Below are 22705 nucleotides of genomic sequence, written 5' to 3'. Positions count from 1 at the left end.
TTTTTATATTCTCATTTTTAACACAATATTAATTCTATTAAATATCTGTGGAAAAAAATGAAAAATATCTTGTTATAAAATATTACTTATATAGAGTTGCTCTCCTTTGCTAAATTATTAAGGACTATTTATAGCGTTTAAATGAATGGCAGCAAGAAAGAAACAAGTTATGCATAGACTGAAAGTTATTTGCACAAAATATAGTTGGCTTGCAGAAAGGATTGTGAAATTTATTAAAATAAAAGATGAATGTCATTGGGGAGAAGGAGTCTTACCCTATAATTAAATTATTTCAATAAGCAAAATTAGCTGCTAGGCTTTCGCTTTAATGTTTTGAATAAAATGAATATTTTCTTAAAATTAATAATTTGAAAGCTTCTCTTCTGTTTTTAGCATCCATTTGTTTTGTCAGCGGTGTGCAGCTGCTTTAACTGTATGCCTCAAACAGTCAAGTATAAGTCCTAGTACTGAGAAATATTATGAAACAGTTATAATAGTATTGGATACCACCACTCATGGGGCTTGATCATTAGATAAATAAGTACCCACCTGAAACCAAGCATTTGACAGACGACAGAAGCGGCTTTATCATCCCAACCGTTGGTGCACACGAATCCCCATTGGTTGTAGTACTTCACTTCAACAAGGCCTGTTGAGTTATTGGATAGTTTCACTTCAACTCTGTATGCTGTTTAGGAGACATAATTATTTTTAAAATGAGGTTTTTGTAAAAAATAAAATAAGGGAGACAAACATGGAATTTTACATAGAGTTGCAGTTACTTTCCCTGGATAAGTTTTCAGACTCCAAACTAGGTAGCAACAGGCAGCCAGAAAGGTGGAGAGTGTAATTCTAAATCGACAGGGCCCTTCGACTTTGTCAGAGTGAAGCATGGTTCTGTTTGGCCCTGAGCAGCTATCCTACCAAGCATTACCTCCTTTTTCAAGGAGGAGTATTTTATCATCAGTTGTTTATGCATCTCTACCAAGGAAATTACTTGATATAGGTCTTTGTTTTCAATTGCATTCCATGTAAGTGATAATTGGAAGTAAGATTTGCATCTGCGGGTTCCCAGATGCAACTGAAGAAAAATTTGAAATTCATAAAAAAATTGAAGTCTTATTAACATGTCTTTGATGTTAAATGGTAAACAGCAAAACAAAATAAACCAAATACAATACGCAAAAGTCCAGCTAGAATTCGTCACTGACAACTTTCTCTCTCAACTTCCAGTATGTATCTCCACTGCTTCTGCCAACAGACATTTTATCAGAAAACTGACCCCATTCCATTTGCATACGTGTGCAGTGGAAGATGAGATCTTGTGAGATTCCACGAGACTACATCTTATAAATCCATGGCTGCCATCTTTAATTTCTCTTTCTCTCAGATCCCATCCGAAGGTAAGTTGTATGACTGTGCGACACACACAGGGGGGCGCTTTCCTCTTTGATTATTACATTCAACTCTACAGTCTTTCAATCATCTAATTATTGACTGCAAACGTACAAGCCCCACCTAAAAATGATATGAAAAATGCAATCACATTTTTGAACAAACAGCCTATTATACTTACATACAATTTCACAAACACATTCATATGTGCAGGATTTATTTCTAAACTAATTAAATGATCATTATGAATTTTTCATAATTAATTGCAAAATTTGGAAAGCCAGAGGTCCGTCCTAAATTGAAGGATATCCACAAGAAAAAGAGGATGGAGTTGGTAAGAGATCACATGAAGGTGAATTTTCAAACTGTTTTGTTCATCGATGAGTGTCGAGCGACCCTTGATGGACTCGATGGGTGGAGGAGAGGATGGTCTATGCCCCCAAAGAATCAGGCGTCAACAAGGAGGTGGTGGTGTGATGTTCTGGGCTGCAATCATTGGCAATGAGCTGGTAGGACCATTCAGAGTCGCAGATGGAGTGAAAATTACCGCCAAACTCTACATTGACTTCATTAAGGAACACTTAGAACCCTGGCACAAGAAGAAGAATTTAGCATTCCGGAAAAAGATGGTATTCATGCATGATAATGCACCGTCTCATTCTGCAAGGATAGCCACTGAATATTTGGAGGGAGTTTTTGCCAGACATGGGAAAATAATGCGATGGTCAGCCTGTTCTCCAGATTTAAATCCCATCGAAAATCTGTAGAGCATCTTGAAACAAAGTATTTACTCCGAAGGAAGGCAGTACAACTCCAAGGATGACCTTTGGAATGCTATTTTGACTGCTGCCAAAGACATTTCATCAGATGAAATCGAAAGTTTGACATCTTCAATGGACCAAAGGCTTTTTGCTCTTGTCAATAAAAATAGCAATTATATAAGATATTGATTGTACTATGAAACTGTACTGACCAAAGATTTAGGTCACAAAACGAAAACTACTACTACCATCCTCTTCAGCACTATATTAAACCTTCCTTTTCCCTACAATGTAAAAGACAATTCTCACTCCTTAACCCTTCCTTACACCTAGTCACCCTGCTTACTGACTCCTCCCCTACCAGCCTGCTGCTACCATCCAAGTAGAGCACGCTGGTGCCTTTTCAACGAGAATGAGGCTGAGTTCACTGAGTCGACGTCCAGTACACACGTGTTTTGACGACTGCTATACTCATGTCATCTTACCATGTTCACAGTGCTAACAGAAAATAAAATAATCCTTCAAATTAGTATTTGTGTTGTGTCTTATTCAAATTAATATTTGTGTTGTGTTGTATTCAAACGAGATAACAAATATTACAAAACCACATTGAAGTTGTTTGGTTTCAATTTACAAATTCCTCAAATAATCAATGTTTCGATGATCTTTTAGCACTTCACCATATTTTAGCATTGGTTATTGCACGCTGAAAAAAAATGCAAACCACCAAAATGGCTGGCAATTGTTTATTACTGTGCAGATTAACTTAAAATTTTAGATCTGTATTGCCATATAACATGCTACATTTCATTGAAAACTATCGAAGTTAGAACAAAAATATCGATTTGCATATAATTCTGGCACGGGGTGTATGTTAGATCAGATGTGGTACTTACGCTCTCTACATTCGACACCGGCGTCAAAATAGTGGTCACACCTGTTGACTCCCCACCGAGAATGGCTGCAATCTGTTATGGAAATTTCTGTTCCATTGCATTTTAAATCGGTGAGCCAAATCTGGCCATTGCCATGCTGCGTGTTGCTGGGTGAAATCACATTTCCAACACTGAAATGTGGAAAAAGGGTTGTTTGGCTCAGATTTGACTGCAAATCTTGTATTAAAAATCCATTTAATTAGCCACATCCGTTTAAGCATTTTTACGTACTTTAATCAGAATCAAAAGGGCTCATGTTTAAATGTTAAAAAATTTAAAAAAGGAAATAAATTTAGTTTTCATATCAGGCTATTGATGATGCTGAAACTAGATGTGCTGTGTAGAGACATGAGATACAAATATCGAATGAGGCCCACTTGCCATCTGGAAGAATGAAGCACTGCCAAGCATATTAAAACTATTGATGAAAAAAAAAATCCTAAAAAGATGTTGCACCTGGACAACATCTATAAAAGCGAAAATGTGTGTATGTAAAAACTTTCGACACGGATTTTCACCAAATATCATTTTCAAGCTCGAACCTTTGCCCGACAAATATCGAAAAATTGGCCAAAAACATTAATTCCTTCACCCTAAACTGGACCCTTTTCTATAAGGAGGGGTGCCGAAAAAATCGTTCCTTCATTTTCTCTCCTTCTGCTACTACAACAACGACATCATGTTTGACCTAGAAAACATTGACGTTAGTTTAAACCACCTGCAAGTGTTTTTAAAGGTTTAATTTTACTCGTTCTCAATTGTATGTCTCTTTGGTGTAGAGGTAACATGCCATGCTTTTTTTTCCACCTTAGCCTCGATGCTTCTGGTTCGAGCCTATCTTCCTACCTAAACTTTTTTCCTCTTTTGTTTTTTATGTTTGTTCGCTGTTTTGTTTTGTTTTTTTCAATTTTTTTTAACTCGTGTTTTTTTTTTATAATATTAAAACAGGGTCATCCTTTCCTACATACACATCTCCAAACACTCGGGCAAGGCCGGGTACCCTCGCTAGTCATTTATAAATATAAAAGCGAAAATGTGTGTAAGTATGTATGTATGTTCGCTTTTTGTGTATGTCCGAGAAAGGCTTTTTTCCAAGAAGCGATCGGTCAACTCACTTCTTAAAACTTTTTATATCACGTCTAAATCATAATATCTATGAGTTAATAATAGGGGTCGCCTGTCTATTTAATTTGCTCGACTTTGAAAAGATAAATATTCAACATTTTTTTATCGCTGCATGCACATTAAGCTTTTTCGTATAATTAAAGCGAAACTAATTCTGGCGGCATTTTTCCGGTCGCGATTGCCGGAAACGTCCGAAAGCAATCAGCTTTAATCAATGTGGAGTTTCTCCTTATATCAGACATATAACCTCAGTAAGTACGGGCACCTGCCAATTAATAATACTTAAATAAATTCAAAAATGTTTCCGTTACTATTTCGTGGTGGCCAAAAGAAGCGAACAGACCCGCAGTAACGTCACACGTTTTTTTTCACACTTTAATTTCCAACTTCAACTCAAGGGTTTGGGTTCGATCCTTCATACTTACCTACCAAAACTTATTTTTTTATTTTACCCCCCCCCCGCCCCCGACACAAACACCCGGGTGTTTTGATTTACCCAAAACCACACATACCTCCAAACACACAGGCAATGCTGGGTACCCCCCCCCCCCCCGCTAGTCTATATATATAAAAGCGAAATTGTTTGTTTGTGTGAGTGTGTGTGTGCGTTTTCGTGTACGTTCGAGAAAGGCTTTTTTCTGAGAAGTGATCGGTCGGCTCACAACTTCTTAAAACTTTTCATATCACGTTGAAATCATAATATCTACGAGTTAACAACGGGGGTCGCCTGTCTATTTAATTTGCCCGACTTTCAAAAGTTAAATATTCAACATTTTTCGATCGCCGCATGCGGATTCATCTTTTTCGTATAAAAAAAGAAGCGAACAGACCCGCAGTAAATAAAATACTGCCCCGCACTGAAAGTTGACCTCATTAAGTCGTCAAGTACGGGCACCTGCCAATTCTTAATCTTACTTAAATAAATTCAAACATGTTTCCGTTTAACGTCGCACGTTTCTTTTCACACTTTATAATTTTCCAACTGCACATGGAGGCTTCGGGTTCAATCCTTCCTACAAAAAACTTTTTTTTTTAAAACAAACACCCGGGCAACGATTTTTGTTGTGATTTAAAAACAGACACACCTCCAAACACCCGGGCAACGCCAAGTACCCCCTACTAGTATAGAATAAAACAGTGATATTCTTCAGGAGTAATACTGTTCTCACCATTCAATTTCACAACTATTTGAAAAGAAATTATGTTGATAATGAAAATAATCCAAAGAGATAAAAATGTAAACTAAATTTATGGTTGTTGAAAAGTTATAACAAAACATTCTGTTATTCCGCATTCATAATGCTTATGCTGCTTTTGATGATAATTGCTACATGACAGTATGACCTTCACCGAGGTGCATGACTTATATGACCTTCACCTTCACCGAGGTGTGCGACTTGACACAAAAAAACAACTTCTTAATCAACTGCTAATCACTGTAACGTCTACGACAACAACAACCTTCTCACTCGACCTGCCTTTTATATCACTCTCTCAATCCCTCCTCTTGCACATGTGCCCGGAGATTCCTGACAACCTCGAGACTTCCGCTTATAAAAACTCAAGTTTTGTTGTCGCGCATGCCTACACAAGGCACAAACACGTGGGCGTTTGTTTTGTTGGTAAGTACTACAGACAGAGCCGAGTAGTTCAATAATTTCTGTTATTCCCTTCCCAGATATAATATTGTAATGTTAGTAAGCTTTTCACAACAAAAGTATAGTTGAAATCAAAGTATGAACAAAAAATCATGTTGTGTATGATTCATTTGCTCCTCAACAACGCCAAGTAGAACAAAAGTTTCAGTTATTTACTCTATCAATAAATATAACAATGTAATGTTAGCACTACAAAAGTTAAAATCAAAGTATGAAGAGAAATGATGTTAGCAAAATTGTAATCTTACAGTTTTTGATCCGAACAATGCTGACTAAAAAAAGGGTCACAGTAAACTCCTAGTTATTTTCCTCCCTCTAATGTATACATATTAAAAAGATACATAAAGTGGATAAAGGCAATAATCCACACGAGAGTTAATATATATTGGTTACCAAAAGTAATACTTTAATCTTATAACCCCCTACCCCTTCGGACAACGCTGAATAGAACAAATTACAGTGCATAATGCATGTCTTTATATCTGGAAAACTACTTGTCTCTGCCAAAGTTAAAAAAGATGGACCTGTGGCGCAATGGTTAGAGATACTTGGAAAAATCAATTGTAAAACGTGATATTCTTCTGAAGGTTGAAGGTTCAATCCTCAGTGTGGGTGACCAAAAAAATACAATTGCAAATTACTTAGGACCTCTCTCCAGTCATGGCTGTCAGAACAAGAGCACGCTACCCATGTGAAGGAAATAAAGGGTTCCGCTCAAAATTCTGTCTAAATTCCTGAGTTTGATAGAAACATTCCGAGTTCGACAAGATACACCTAAAGAAGATCGGAGGTTACATCGACTGACACATTATGAAAATAACGCTCAAGATGAGAACAGTAGTTCAATTAATCCAAATAATACATTTGTACCAATTCTCATTTCAAAAAGTCAGAAATGTTCAAGGAATGAGTCAGCAGATTTTCAAAATTACTACATAATTACGTTGTTTTCTTTAAAAATTACTACATAATTGCATTACAAATCTAGAAAAAAGGCTTCTGCTTCTAAAGAACACCTGCTCAGTTTCCCATAAAAGAAGAAATATGTTTTTGTAAAGTTTAGATATTATACATCCCAGGCAACGCTCATCAAGAAAATATAAACTTTGTGGGTCTTTGGTTAGTACTTTTATTACTTTTAGCTGGACATGCGCATACATACACAGACAACTATAATATACTAGCGAGGGGTACCCGGCGTTGCCCGGGTGTTTGGGGGGAGGGTAAAAAAAAAAAAAAGTAAGTATGAGGATCGAACTCGAACCCTTGAGGCAAAGTTGTAAATTAAAGTGTGAAAAAAAAAACGTACGATATTAACCATTGCCCCACCGCTAGATGCTAACGGAAATATGTTTGAATTTATTTAATTAGTTGGATTTGGTAGGTGCCTGTTTTAATGAGTTAATGAGGTCAACTGCGGGATAGTTTTCATTTATTGCTGAACGCTTTTTTTTTTCCCACCCCCAAGATGTTATAGGAAAAAGACTAACCCACATACCGCAAGCGACGAATATCGAATATTTATCTTCCCGAAATCGATCAAATTAAATAGACAGGCGAGCTTCGTTGTTAACTGTGAGATATTACGATTTGTATGTGATATAAAAAAGTTTTAAAAAGCTGTGAACCGACCGACCGCTTCTCTGAAAGAAGCCTTTTGTAGACACACAGAAAAAGCGAACACACATACATACATACATACATTTTTGCTTTTATATTTATAGACTAGCAGGGCTACCCGTCGTTGTCAGATCCATATAAAACTAAAAGAAATGAAGTTGTATTGAACACATCTGTTACTTTTTGATAACTATTTATCACTTTCTATCCTGGGAAAATCCCAATATATTTTCTTGGACAAAATAGCATAATAAAACATAATGATCTTGGTTTTCCCAAACGATGCAGCCTTTTAACATACTTGTTATATCTAAGATATTCATCACTCTTTCTCCTCATCTGTACTATATACACCAGAATGCCGCGTAGATTTTCTTGTATAATATTGTATAACAAAACACATTATTTGTTCTGGGCGACACAACCGTTAAACATACCTGCTCTATCCAGGATATTGAGCATTTTGGATTGACTAACTTATACTTCTTACCATATATGATACTGTATTATTCCTATTTTGGCTTGCAGGTAACACGATATACATTTTCATTGAACATCAGAACCATGCTCGATATGGACTTGGGTGACAGACCACATAGAAGAACAGCACTCATAGATCTGGAGCTCGAAAATACAAATATCGATATAGTTGCATTGCAGGAGACAAGACTCAGCGGGGAGGGCCAACTGAGAGAAGCAAGAAGAACCTATTTCTGTAGATCAACCAAAAAGAACTGGAGTGGCTTTTGCGATCAGAAATGACCTAGCAGAGAGCCCCAGAGGAGTCTCTGAAAGTATGACACTGCGAATCACCACATCCCATAACCGTAACATCACCATCATCAACATCTATGCACCGACAATGACCTACCCAGATGAGGAAAAGGAGGTTTTTACTCTCAGCTGAAAGACACCATAGCAAACGACTCTGCGGCGGATAAGCTTGTTCTCCTTGGTGACTTCAATGCAAGAGTGGGCCATGATTACAATACATGGAGCTCTTGGAAAGTTTGGTAAGGGAAATCCCAATTCAAATGGAGAACTGCTGCTCTGTTTGTGCACGGAGTTTACAAACACTTACTTCTAACATTCGGATAACCATTACTACTCCTGGAAACATCCCAGGTCAAAGAGATGCCGCCTCCTGGACTATGTTATCACATGAAGATGCCAAGAACACAAGAGCTATGCGAGGACCAAATTGCCAAAGAGACCAATACCTAATCAAGACTAACTTCAAGTTCTCCATAAAACCTGTGTACACCAGGGCGACAACGAAGTGCAAGAGAAGGCTAGACACATCAAAGATCGGAGATAGAAAATGGCAAGATAAGCTACAAGTTGCAATCAACTCAGAATTAGAACAAACCAGTGACGATTCTGATTCACCAAAACAAATGTGGAACTTACTAAACAGGCCTGTATTCTTCACTGTGGCAGAGGTACCTGGTTACACAAAAAAGTGGAATGCGGACTAGTTCAATGCGAATGTCCAAGAGATTAGAGATGTAATAAATGAAAGAAACCAAGCATTAAAATCAAAGCTAAGCAACCCGACTAGAGCAAACCAGAAGAAGCTGAAACAAGTGAGGGCAGAAGTCTAGAAAAAACTAAGAGAAATGGAAAACACCTGGTGGCTGAAAAAGGCTGAAGATATGCAGAGGCAAGCCGAGGAAAACAGTCAGGTTTTTTCAGATCACTGAAGGAAGTGTCCAGATGACCAACACCCTCTTATTAGAAGATGGAAACACCTTACTGACCCAACCAAAACAGATAATTCAAAGATGGCAAGAGTACTTTGGCACCCTACTGAATGTAGAATTCAATACAGATGAGGAGATCTTAAGCCACATAATAGTCTTCCCCCAGCAGATAGACCTGAATGACACACCAAGTAAGAGAAGCAATTGATAAAACTAAAATGAACAAATCTCCAGGAATTGACGGCATACCAGCTGGAGTATACAAGTTCGGTGGAGAACAACTCACGAGAAAACTTCACCAACTAATAGCAAAATGCTGGCAACAAGAAACGCTGCCACAAGAATTCAAAGATGTCATGATCATTTTGATGTGTTAGCAGCTATTTTTACCAGCTAAAAACCAAATTAAATTTGTTCCACAGGTCCAAATTATCTATATATCAAATCTCAAATCTGTAGACCAAGAATTCAGAGAAAAGGTTTGGGAAAGACCATTTGTATACACACACACAGACAAGGTCACTTTATATATAATGAATGCATGTTCATGTGTTAAAAGATTTTCATCCTTGATGCTACACATTTATGCACAATTTAGAAAACATACATAATAGTAAAACCATAAAAAATAATTAATTAATGAAAGTTCGTTTTTCAAAGAAAATGCAAATTAACTATTATTTAGTCGCTCACATAACCATGACTGAGTATATTAATAAGTACGTTTCAATAATTTTTAAATAGAAAACAATAGGCTTTTAATATTAATGTCAGTGTGACAAAAATATCAGCTTTGTGTGTGTATAGATAAATTAAAAGTTACATGTTGAGCAGGCAACGTGGCTATCAAAAATATGTGCTCTATCAATGATATTGAGTACTTTGAATTAACTAATGTATGTCACTTACCTGATATGACACTGTATTATTAAATAGGCTTGTTGCAAATTAACTTGAGTGTTATGAAATAGATATTGCAGCACTCAGCAAAACAATACTTGCTGATGAAGCTTCATTAAGAGATAAAGGAGGTGGCTACACTTAGTTCTGGAAAGCAAAACTCCAGGATGCAGATAGAAATTCTAGTGTAGGGTTTGCCATCAAAACAACCCTGCTCAAAAACATCCCAACCATTTCAGTTGGAATAAACAAACGCCTCATAAAGTTATGCATAACTCATAAAGCTATGCATAACTCATAAAGCTATGCATAACTCATAAAGCTATGCATAACTCATAAAGCTATGCATAACTCATAAAGCTATGCATAACTCATAAAGCTATGCATAACTCTGAGCAAACCAAGACATCTTGCTATCACCCTTCACTAGTCTTGATGAAAAAGAAGAATTCTATAAACAGTGTGATGAGATCATCAAATCCACTTCTCAGACTGACAAGCCGATAATCGTTGGGAATTTCAATGGAAAAGTAGGAAGTGGCTACAAAACAACAGAAAAGTAGTTCTTGGAAGGCAAGGAGTAGACAAGATCAATGACAAGAGATGATCGAAACATAATGTCAACACGGCATCAGTGACATATGAGTGACACACATCATAAAATCTTGTCAGGAAAGTAATGATGCTGCATCACCATCTTACAGAAAAAAGCCCAAAACCGGTAGAGCTTCATTCAACATTGCTTGACTAAAAGATGCAGCCTACCTTCTAAAGTTCTAACAGCAGCTTAACAGCAAACTTCAAGATGGCTTTTCGTTGAAGGGTGGCATTGAAAAATCGTGCTTATTCAAGGAGACCGTTTCTGAGACAGCTAGAAGGTTCTTGGGACATGAAGATGAACAAAGTAAGGAAGCCCCAAGGCAAAGAATATTGCCTATATTGAATCACAGATCGTTTTTCTATATCAAAGAGCATAGCTTTCAAAACTCTGTAGACCAAAGTGCAGTCGGATCAAGACAAGAAAACTGGTAGAAGAAAAAAAGCATATGAAGTTCAACACTATGCTGACACACACAATGTAAAGAAATTTTTGATTTACTAAACAAAGTCTATGAACCCTCAATCTTAAGATGCTCTTCCTGATGGCTCAACTCTGATCACAGATCCAGAAGCATTGAGTAAAAGCTGACAAGAACATTTTAGTAATCTGTTAAACCGGAGATTAGAGTCCTCAACAACCAATTCAGAATACCTGAATGCTGAATCACCAACAAATGCAGAAATCAATAAATCAATAAAGTAATGATTCAAACAAACTCAGTCAAACCAGCTGAAAAAAAAAAAAGAATACCTGCTTAAATCTACATGACTACAGGCCGAAACACATTAAAAGACTTTCATAATCTACTGCAAAGCACTTGAGAAGAGAAGATGCTAGACGACTTTTGAGATGCCTTGATCGCCTAAGAAAAGGGTAGCAAAACTGATTGTGGAAACTATAGAGATATATCACTTTTTTCCATCGCTGAGAAAATAAACGCCAAAATGATTCTCAATTGATTCTTTACTGTCTCTGAAAAGAACTTGTCAGAAACACAGTTTGGTTTTAAAGAGAAGCACCATCAATATGATTTTTGCCATGAGAAAACTTTAAGAGAAGTATATGGAACAAAACATACTGTCTTCATCTTACTAAGGCTTTGACACAGGGAACAAGGAGATTGTTTAGGATGTGCTTGGCCATATTGGATGTCTACCAAAATTTATTTCAATGATTAGGCTCTTCCATGATGGCATGACAGGACAAGTTCTCCACTACATTATAAAGTCTGAGACTTTTGAGATAAGCAAGTTCTCCACTACATTATAAAGTCTGAGACTTTTGAGATAAGCAAGTTCTCCACTACATTATAAAGTCTGAGACTTTTGAGATAAGCAAGTTCTCCACTACATTATAAAGTCTGAGACTTTTGAGATAAGCAAGGGAGTGAAACAAGGTTGTGTACTAGCATCAATACTCTTCAACACCTTCTTCACTTGAATGCTGTCCCACATAGTGAACGACCTGGATGGCTCCCTTTTGGATCTGCACCGACTCAATGCCAAGACCAAGAACCTTCTAGACCTCATCCAAGATGTTTTCTGCTGACGACTGTGCTCTAGTGGCACATAATGAATCACATTTGCAATTGATGCTTTTCATAAGTCTTCAAACTGTTTAGTCAACCTGAGTAAAACTGATGTGCTTTGTCAACCTGCACCCACTAACTCCCAACTATTGTCATTAATAACATTCAGCTAAAGAATATGGAAGACTTCCAATATCTAGCAAGCACCATCAGTTCTAATGGATTCTTGAACAGAGAAATCTATGCACAAATTAGCAAAAACCAGCCGAGCTTTAGGAAAACTCTAAAACAAAGTGTTCAGTCAGCACAACATACGTTTGAGTAAAAAAATGAAAGTGTACAATGCAGTGATCCTCCACATAAATACATTGTTTTCTTTTAAAAGTATTACATAACGACATTAAAAATCTAGAACAAACAGCCCCCTCCCAACAAAAAAACTTGCCACACCTTTGAAGACAATACTAATTTGATGGTAGTCCATTTTATTTTTTACTTTTAGCTTTAGACATTTGCCCTTTATTAGATTAGATGTATTTATATATTAGATATATTTATATATTAGATATATTTATATATTAGATTAGATATATTTATATATTAGATATATATATATATTAGATGTATTTATATATTAGATATATATATATATTAGATTAGATTTATATATTAGATATATTCATATATTATATATTTATATATTAGATATATTTATATATTAGATTAGATGTATTTATATTTATATATTAGATTAGATGTATTTATATTTATATATTAGATTAGATGTATTTATATATATATATTAGATTAGATGTATTTATATTTATATATTAGATTAGATGTATTTATATATATATATTAGATTAGATGTATTTATATATATATATTAGATTAGATGTATTTATATATATATATTAGATTAGATGTATTTATATTTATATATTAGATTAGATGTATTTATATTTATATATTAGATTAGATGTATTTATATTTATATATTAGATTAGATGTATATATATATATATATTAGATTAGATGTATTTATATATTAGATTAGATTTATATATTATATATTCATATATTATATATTTATATATTAGATATATTTATATATTATATATTTATATATTATATATTTATATATTATATATTAGATATATTCATATATTATATATTTATATATTAGATTAGATGTAGAGAAGGAGTAGAGCAGGAGTGGGAAGGAGAGAGGTGATACCATTTCTCACCTATAGCCATTCATTCTGCAGAACACCATTGCTGCGTTCCTGTCCCAACCACTGGCGCAGATCGTCCCCCAAACTCCGTTATATTCAACCTCGGCTCTTCCACGTTGACTGCTCCCAGCAATCCTTGTGTCCACTGGATATGCTAGAAAATCAATTAAAACTTTTTCATTTTATGAATTTTATGAATATTGAGCATTTTATACAATAAATCGTATAAACTACTACAACACAATAAATTTGATGGATTATAGTAAATCGACCTTTTTTCCTGACACATTTTGAATGACATTCTTTAGTTTTGAGTTTGAGTTACATTTGAAAAAAAAAAAAACAGTCTGTTTTGATTGTTTTAATTAATCGCAATGATTCTTCTCTGATGAATGGCAAGTTGAAAGAATTTTTTTTTTTTTTTGGGGGGGGGGGGGGTCTAAAATAACCCCCTTCCAGTTTTTCAAAAATTGTTTCTATTAGCATCTGTACAATAATAATAATAATAATAATAATGATGATGATGATGGATGGCCAGGAACAGATTACTCACAGGTTAGGGTGAACCTCCTGGAAGAGTACAACTTATCGGCCATTCAACAAGGAACATCTAAACAGTAGCTGTTGGTGTTGACCCAAGGGCTGATATGCTCTAGATGAAGAAAGCAATGGTGAAAATTTTTTTTTTTTTTTTCACAGTGGTCACCACTTATTAAGGCCCGGAAGCCACTCAGGAATAAGGGTTATTGCAAGTACATTACGTTAGTGTGGAGATTTGATAAAGTGTTTACTTAAGGGGGCAGTTCATTAGGAATTTGTTTACGTTGGACTTGAAGACATCCAAGTTGTAATCAGGTGGGAAGCAAGCAGACGGAACAGAGTTCCACAGGCGTGCAGTTCTAAGAAAGAAGCTTTGTTCATGGAATCCGCGTTTTGATTTAGGCACAGATAAAGAGTGGGGGAAATTTTTCACAGTGGATTCAGCTAGACGGGTGTTTTTCGTGAAAGATTGGAGAGGGGGGACCAGAGATTGGAGTTCAGACGAGCACCTGCCATGGAAATAACAATAAAACAAGGATAGGCTCGCAACGTCTCTTCTGTGGGAGAGAGGTTGCAGGGTAGAGAAAAGCCACAAAGTCTATTTTGTACTCTGTCAAGGCAGGATAGGCTGTTTTTAGCAGCTCCTGCCCAGATATGGCAGCAGTATTCCATCCTTTGACGTACTTGGCTTTTATATAGATAGAGAATTGCATCAGTAGTGAGATATCTTCTGGAGCGGTAGAAGGTTCCCACCATCTTTCCAGCGACCTTGGCAACAGACTTGATGTACGTGTTCCATTTCAGATCAGGAGTAAAGGTCAAACCCAGAAGCTTGTCAAAACACGGGGCCTCTCCCAGACGAGAGCCATCCATCCCAATTGATGCCAGATGGGGATCAGAGCGTTGATGATGTAAGGATAGGAGTTTGGTTTTAGATGCATTAAAGGTAACCAGCCACGTCTTCCCCCACTGAACCACGTGCTCAAGATAAGAGGAGAGAGAATCAGAGAGAACTTTGTCATTTACAGCCTTTGATGTGTTGCCGTAGATGGTCGTGTCATCAGACGTCAACGAATGATTTGAGTATGAGGTCCTTTGCTAGTATTTAATAGGAATACTAGGAGAGAAAAAAATTAATATTTACGATTTGAGCACTGCATCCTTGCCATTTGGTTTGGTTGGCACGTAGTTGTGCCCCATGGAAAGTGGAAACAGTCTGCAATATTGATCTCATTGCCAATACACTCAACACGATCAAGCCATATCTTGTGGACGTTCGGCACAACTTCTCCCCCTTTTATCACACTCCCATCGCTATGAAAAGAATAAAGACAACAAATATTAAATTTATTAAAAGATTATTTTATAAAATGCATTTTGTATTTATTTAAATAACATAAAAAGATAAAAATTGTATTTAAGAAATATTTCGTGATAATCGATGTACATTTTTTATAATAGTAAAAATTTTCCTGTGGTTAAAAAAAACCATTTGCAAAAAGATATGAAATGTCTTTTTGATTGTATATTTATTCTTTTTGTAGAATGTTTTCCTCATTTTCATAGTTGCCCTTATTTCACCACGTTGCGACCAACTATCATCTGGCCTTCGTCAGGTGATTAACTGCGATGGGATAGGAATCAATAACTCTTGTTTGTTGGCAGATCCTGATGTTTGTCTCTGTCTTGTATGGCAGCAAATAGTTTGGGACAGAGTTAGATGGCTAAAGTCCGGGGAGGGGTTCCTTATTGAGTGATTGATTGATTGATATATATGTACATATATACACACAAAAATATATACATAATATATACACACACACATATATATATATATATATATATACATACATACATACACACATTTATATATACATATACATATACATACATACATACACACATTTATATATACATATACATATATATATATACAGTTATATATACATATATGCACACATTTATATGTACATATATGCACATATATATCAGAATCCTAAGGTGAATAGGAACACAGATATGAAGTCTTACAGAATATTTTTTTAGGAGGTAATATTATATAAGACAATCCCAGCCAAAAAGAGAATAGCTCAATATACTTGATAGAGGAAATGGAATTTATAGTTTTTTTTTTTTTAATTTCATTTCATAATTTTCAGAATAGAAATTTATTGTTTGATTAAAGATTATGAATTTTATTCTTTATTCAAAAATCAAAAACTACATCTTTTATGATTGAAATTTGGTGGGCAAGTCAAGCACAAAATTTGTAGCAAATATGTTTCGTTGAAATGATTTGTAGCAAATATGTTTCGTTGAAATGATTTGTAGCAAATATGTTTCGTTGAAATGATTTGTAGCAAATATGTTTCGTTGAAATGATTTGTAGCAAATATGTTTCGTTGAAATGATTTGTAGCAAATATGTTTCGTTGAAATGATTTGTAGCAAATATGTTTCGTTGAAATGATTTGTAGCAAATATGTTTCGTTGAAATGATTTGTAGCAAATATGTTTCGTTGAAATGATTTGTAGCAAATATGTTTCGTTGAAATGATTTGTAGCAAATATGTTTCGTTGAAATGATTTGTAGCAAATATGTTTCGTTGAAATGATTTGTAGCAAATATGTTTCGTTGAAATGATTTGTAGCAAATATGTTTCGTTGAAATGATTTGTAGCAAATATGTTTCGTTGAAATGATTTGTAGCAAATATGTTTCGTTGAAATGATTTGTAGCAAATATGTTTCATTGAAATGATTTGTAGCAAATATGTTTCATTGAAATGATTTGTAGCAAATATGTTTCATTGAAATGATTTGTAGCAAATATGTTTCATTGAAATGATTTGTAGCAAATATGTTTCGTTGAAATGATTTGTAGCAAATATGTTTCATTGAAATGATTTGTAGCAAATATGTTTTGTTGCGAAATGATTGCGAATTTTGATGATTCCATTTTTGTATAATATTCTTCAAATTATTGCGGAAATTCCATCTTAAATTCTGTCTAGTGTGTTTCAAAAAGTCTTCAGATTGAAGCTATACCAATTTACAACACTACATGTATACTCACCGGTATCCCAGCATTCGACATGCTACTTGGGCATCATTGTCACCCCATGAGTCATCGCATATTGTACCCCATTCCCCTAAGAAATCCAACAAAACTACACCATCTTTTCCAAGCTGAAGATCCACTGGATAAGCTGAAATTGAATAACATTCACTAATTAGCAATATTAATTAAATTTGCATAAATTTACATTATGTAAAATCTTGAATGAATTCATATGGAGGATGAATCAGCAGTAACAGGCTAGTAAAAATCAAACATACTCATTAAAGTCAATTAATTAGGTTGATAATTCTTGTCCTAATTCAGCTGACTTGTTCCTTCCACTGTCATTTGAATCGATGTATCCCATTACTATATATGTATTACGGTTCTCTGCTGATTGGAGCAAGTCATTTTTTTGTTGTCATGCAGGATGATATCCCCTAATGCAAGAATAGATTTTTTTTTGAGGTTAGATTTCTCTATCCCCATGCACATCAACAAGAATGTCATTCTTCACCGCACACAGACAGTCACTCACTATAGAGAGGCTAACTACAGACTATAGCTGCACAAAAGTGCTTGGACGTATCACATAGTGCTTAGCGCATGGAAACCAGTCGAAGACACCATGGAAAGCCATCTGCAAAAGGTTAGGGTTAGTATTGCATGGACCGATTAACTGTTGTGAAAGTTCTCTAGGTAATGCTGTTTCAGGATAGTTTTGCACATCGTTTTAGTTTCAAGGAGATCTCCTATAAGCGTGCTTGCATAGATAGATGAAACAAGTGTTGCAAAACCTCCAACTGCAGTTCTCCTGAACCAGCATTCCTCGAGTCAAGTGGCAAGAAGGAATCCTGGATGATTGGAAACAATGCCAGAATAAAAAGAGAAAAGCAGGTGTTATTTCAGAATTTTCCTTCTCTTAGATTTGTTGCCCAATCAAGATTTGAGAGTCTAGTCTGATCTACTAGTTAGATGTTTTTGTAGGTGTTTTTGTATCAGCCTAAATTTGCTCTGGTTTCATTTTTGCAGAGTAGGAGTGGGGACTGACTGGAACAGTACCACAAGATCCTTCTTTATCTGAATGAGGCATGGTTGACCTCAAATCTAGGTAACGAACGCTCCCAGGCATTACCTTATCTTTTATCAGTTAAAAGATATTACCAAATATCTAAGGTTACTCTACTGTGGTATGCAGACGGATCTGTCCTCGGCTACTATTACAACTAAGTGCAAAAAGTGAAACCTGAGAATACACCAGTCAATTTTGCCTTTTGGTTTTATGCCACATCTTGCTGCAGTTGGAACAATACAGTTAAATAAGTAGAGAAAGATTGCTGTTATATTAGAGTTTTTCTTATGCAAAACTAGTTGCACAACCAAGGCTTCAGTGTCTAGTCTATCCTACTATTAAATCCATAGTTTTAGGGAGAATATATTGATTTTTATCTTTCCCAAGGGTATTAGTAAAATTGATGCAATTGTTGCTTTATGAGGGAAGAAAAAACAGCAAAAATATATCGTATGTGGCAGCATGGTTCTGCACAATTTCGTACATGCAACCCGACACGATCTTGAACAACTCTATCAATTTGAACCCGAACTCCTCTGTTGATTCAACATAACATGATCCCGAACAATTACGTCGATTCGAACCTGAACACCTCTGACGATTTAACACGACACGGTCCTCAACAACCCTGAACACCTCTAACGATTTAACACGACATGGTCCTCAACAATCCTGGACACCTCTGACGATTTAACACGACACGGTCCTCAACAATCCTGGACACCTCTGACGATTTAACACGATACGGTCCTCAACAATCCCGGACACCTCTGACGATTTAACACGACACGGTCCTCAACAATCCAGGACACCTCTGACGATTTAACACAACACGGTCCTCAACAATCCCGGACACCTCTGACGATTTAACATGACACAGTCCTCAACAATCTCTGACACCTCTGACGATTTAACACGACACGGTCCTCAACAATCCAGGACACCTCTGACGATGTAACACTACACAGTAATCAACAATCTCGGACACCTCTGACGATTTAACACTACACAGTAATCAACAATCTCGGACACCTCTGACGATTTAACACTACACAGTAATCAACAATCTCGGACACCTCTGACGATTTAACACTACACAGTAATCAACAATCTCGGACACCTCTGATGATTTAACATGACACAGTCCTCAACAATCCCGGATAACTCTGCTGATTCGAATCCGAACACCTTCAACGATTCGACACAATCCCAAATGTTACCAGAATAACCTTGGGAGTTTTTTTTTTTTATATACTTTGGACAAACTCATTTTACAATTTGTCACTGTGCAGAAGGAGACAACTCTCGTTTACTAAAAGATTCATATTTTTTTAATCTCATAATTTATGCGATAACGTGATATTTTTCATCTCATAATTTATGCGATAACGTGATGTTTTTCATCTCATAATTTATGCGATAACGTGATGTTTTTCATCTCATAATTTATGCGATAACGTGATAGTTTTTTCATCTCATAATTTATGCGATAACGTGATGTTTTTCATCTCATAATTTATGCGATAACGTGATAGTTTTTTCATCTCATAATTTATGCGATAACGTGATAGTTTTTTCATCTCATAATTTATGCGATAACGTGATAGTTTTTTCATCTCATAATTTATGCGATAACGTGATAGTTTTTTCATCTCATAATTTATGCGATAACGTGATAGTTTTTTCATCTCATAATTTATGCGATAACGTGATAGTTTTTTCATCTCATAATTTATGCGATAACGTGATAGTTTTTTCATCTCATAATTTATGCGATAACGTGATAGTTTTTTCATCTCATAATTTATGCGATAACGTGATAGTTTTTTCATCTCATAATTTATGCGATAACGTGATAGTTTTTTCATCTCATAATTTATGCGATAACGTGATAGTTTTTTCATCTCATAATTTATGCGATAACGTGATAGTTTTTTCATCTCATAATTTATGCGATAACGTGATAGTTTTTTCATCTCATAATTTATGCGATAACGTGATAGTTTTTTCATCTCATAATTTATGCGATAACGTGATAGTTTTTTCATCTCATAATTTATGCGATAACGTGATAGTTTTTTCATCTCATAATTTATGCGATAACGTGATAGTTTTTTCATCTCATAATTTATGCGATAACGTGATAGTTTTTTCATCTCATAATTTATGCGATAACGTGATAGTTTTTTCATCTCATAATTTATGCGATAACGTGATAGTTTTTTCATCTCATAATTTATGCGATAACGTGATAGTTTTTTCATCTCATAATTTATGCGATAACGTGATAGTTTTTTCATCTCATAATTTATGCGATAACGTGATAGTTTTTTCATCTCATAATTTATGCGATAACGTGATAGTTTTTTCATCTCATAATTTATGCGATAACGTGATAGTTTTTTCATCTCATAATTTATGCGATAACGTGATAGTTTTTTCATCTCATAATTTATGCGATAACGTGATAGTTTTTTCATCTCATAATTTATGCGATAACGTGATAGTTTTTTCATCTCATAATTTATGCGATAACGTGATAGTTTTTTCATCTCATAATTTATGCGATAACGTGATAGTTTTTCATCTCATAATTTATGCGATAACGTGATAGTTTTTTCATCTCATAATTTATGCGATAACGTGATAGTTTTTTCATCTCATAATTTATGCGATAACGTGATAGTTTTTTCATCTCATAATTTATGCGATAACGTGATAGTTTTTTCATCTCATAATTTATGCGATAACGTGATAGTTTTTTCATCTCATAATTTATGCGATAACGTGATAGTTTTTTCATCTCATAATTTATGCGATAACGTGATAGTTTTTCATCTCATAATTTATGCGATAACGTGATAGTTTTTTCATCTCATAATTTATGCGATAACGTGATAGTTTTTTCATCTCATAATTTATGCGATAACGTGATAGTTTTATTAAATCAAAACATTAAAAAAGTGACGATTTTTTTAACGTAACAAAGTTGATAACAATAATAATACAAAATGTCTTTACGTGACTATTATCCGACTATAAAAAGAATCGTTTCTATTTCCATATCATAATTTATGATACTAAAACCAATGAACAAACAATATTTGCGTTAGATGAAAACATTTAAAAATAAAACTGCAGCTTTATTTTTATATGTAATCAGAAACGATTCTCTTAATAATCACGTACAGACTATGTAGGACTTACCTGAGTCACCCCTAAAAGCCAAGAAGTAGGACGAAAATAATACCATTCCCAAGAAATAATAGTTTCTTATCCCCTGTCTTTCTCCTTCTCATAAACTGGACACAAACCAGGAACCGCTATTCAGAGTCCCTCATCATCTCCCTCTCCCTCTCCCTCTCTCCTTAACCAATCCCTAGCCAGCATGACGGGCAAGTAGGCAGTACACTCTTAGCCCCGAACCCTATTCATTCAGTATCACATCCTGGAATAAAATCATCTATCAAAATGATTAAAGCTAGATTTTACTGGCCACATGTGGATAAAGCAAAGAATTATGTGCATTATGCACATCTTGTCAACAAGCAAAAATATACAGACATACAAAGTCACCGGTACAAACGTTGGAAATACCATCATTAAGATTCCATACAGTACACATTGATATAATAATCAAGAGGTTGTTTGCTCAGCAACCGAAAAGGCTAACATGCTTGCCAGTCGGTTTGCCTAAAATTCTAAACTGGACCCTTCCAACCACCCCCTACCTCAATTTCCTATGCGGACAGACGCCACGCTAGATGATCTGAAAATCACCCCTGCTCAGGTGCATGCTATCATAAAAAACCTTGACACTTCAAAAGCATGTGGACCCGATCTTATCCCAGCTGTGCTATTAAAAAAGTGCTCAGCCGAAGTAGCTCCAGTTCTTTCCAAACTCTTCAACAAATGCCTTACTGAATCTTGCTTTCCGGGCTGTTGGAAAACTGCTTCTGTGGTACCAGTATTCAAGAATTCTGGCGAAAGAACTGACCCATTAAATTATCGCCCTATTAGCCTCCTTCCACTTTTTGCCAAAATATTTGAGACCTTAATTAACCATGCTCTAGTCCGGCACCTTACAGATGCTAAACTTCTGACTGACCAACAATATGGATTTAGACAAGCCCGTTCCACAGCAGACATCCTCACTGTAATCTCTGAACGCATACACCATTCACTGGACAAAGCGGGAGAGGGCAGAGCGGTAGCTCTAGATATATCTAAGGCTTTTGACAGGGTATGGCATGAGGGTCTCCTCAGGAAGATTAGGTCATACGGTATCACTGGTAGAATACTTAACATAATTAAATCCTTCTTAGATAAGAGAAAAATCCAGGTTGTCCTCGACGGTCGTACATCTAAACAATATGATATAAATGCGGGGGTGCCCCAGGGTTCTATCCTTAGACCTCTATTGTTCCTGATATTCATAAATAACCTCCCCGACAAAATTGCCTCTGAGATGGGTATATATGCTGATGACACCACACTCTATAGCAGGCACAACAAGAAAACAAATGAACACATATCTAAAGTAATGGCAGAAACACTAGAGGATGACCTCCAA

The 22705-nt window shown here is 35.5% G+C and overlaps 1 protein-coding gene across 4 annotated transcripts in view; it reads right to left on the bottom strand.

Annotated features, from left to right (window-relative positions):
- LOC145266475 (neurotrypsin-like) overlaps positions 1-22705 on the bottom strand; it is a 219882-nt gene that overhangs the window by 131788 nt on the left and 65389 nt on the right. For 3 of the 4 annotated variants that reach the window (XM_080122166.1, XM_080122168.1, XM_080122167.1), the window contains exons 5-9: positions 17076-17208; positions 15146-15315; positions 13474-13615; positions 3053-3222; positions 550-688 (exon numbers count right to left, since the gene is read on the bottom strand). In XM_080122166.1, the coding sequence (XP_079978292.1) occupies positions 550-688; positions 3053-3222; positions 13474-13615; positions 15146-15315; positions 17076-17208 (754 nt within the window). The remainder of the gene's footprint in view (positions 1-549; positions 689-3052; positions 3223-13473; positions 13616-15145; positions 15316-17075; positions 17209-22705) is intronic. The other variant, XM_080122169.1, reaches the window with a different exon arrangement.

Source organism: Euprymna scolopes, chromosome 41, assembly GCF_053919585.1.
Source record: "Euprymna scolopes isolate OS-2025 chromosome 41, ASM5391958v1, whole genome shotgun sequence".
NCBI classification, from domain to species: Eukaryota; Metazoa; Mollusca; class Cephalopoda; order Sepiida; family Sepiolidae; genus Euprymna; species Euprymna scolopes.
This window is presented reverse-complemented; position numbering and strand designations above follow the sequence as displayed.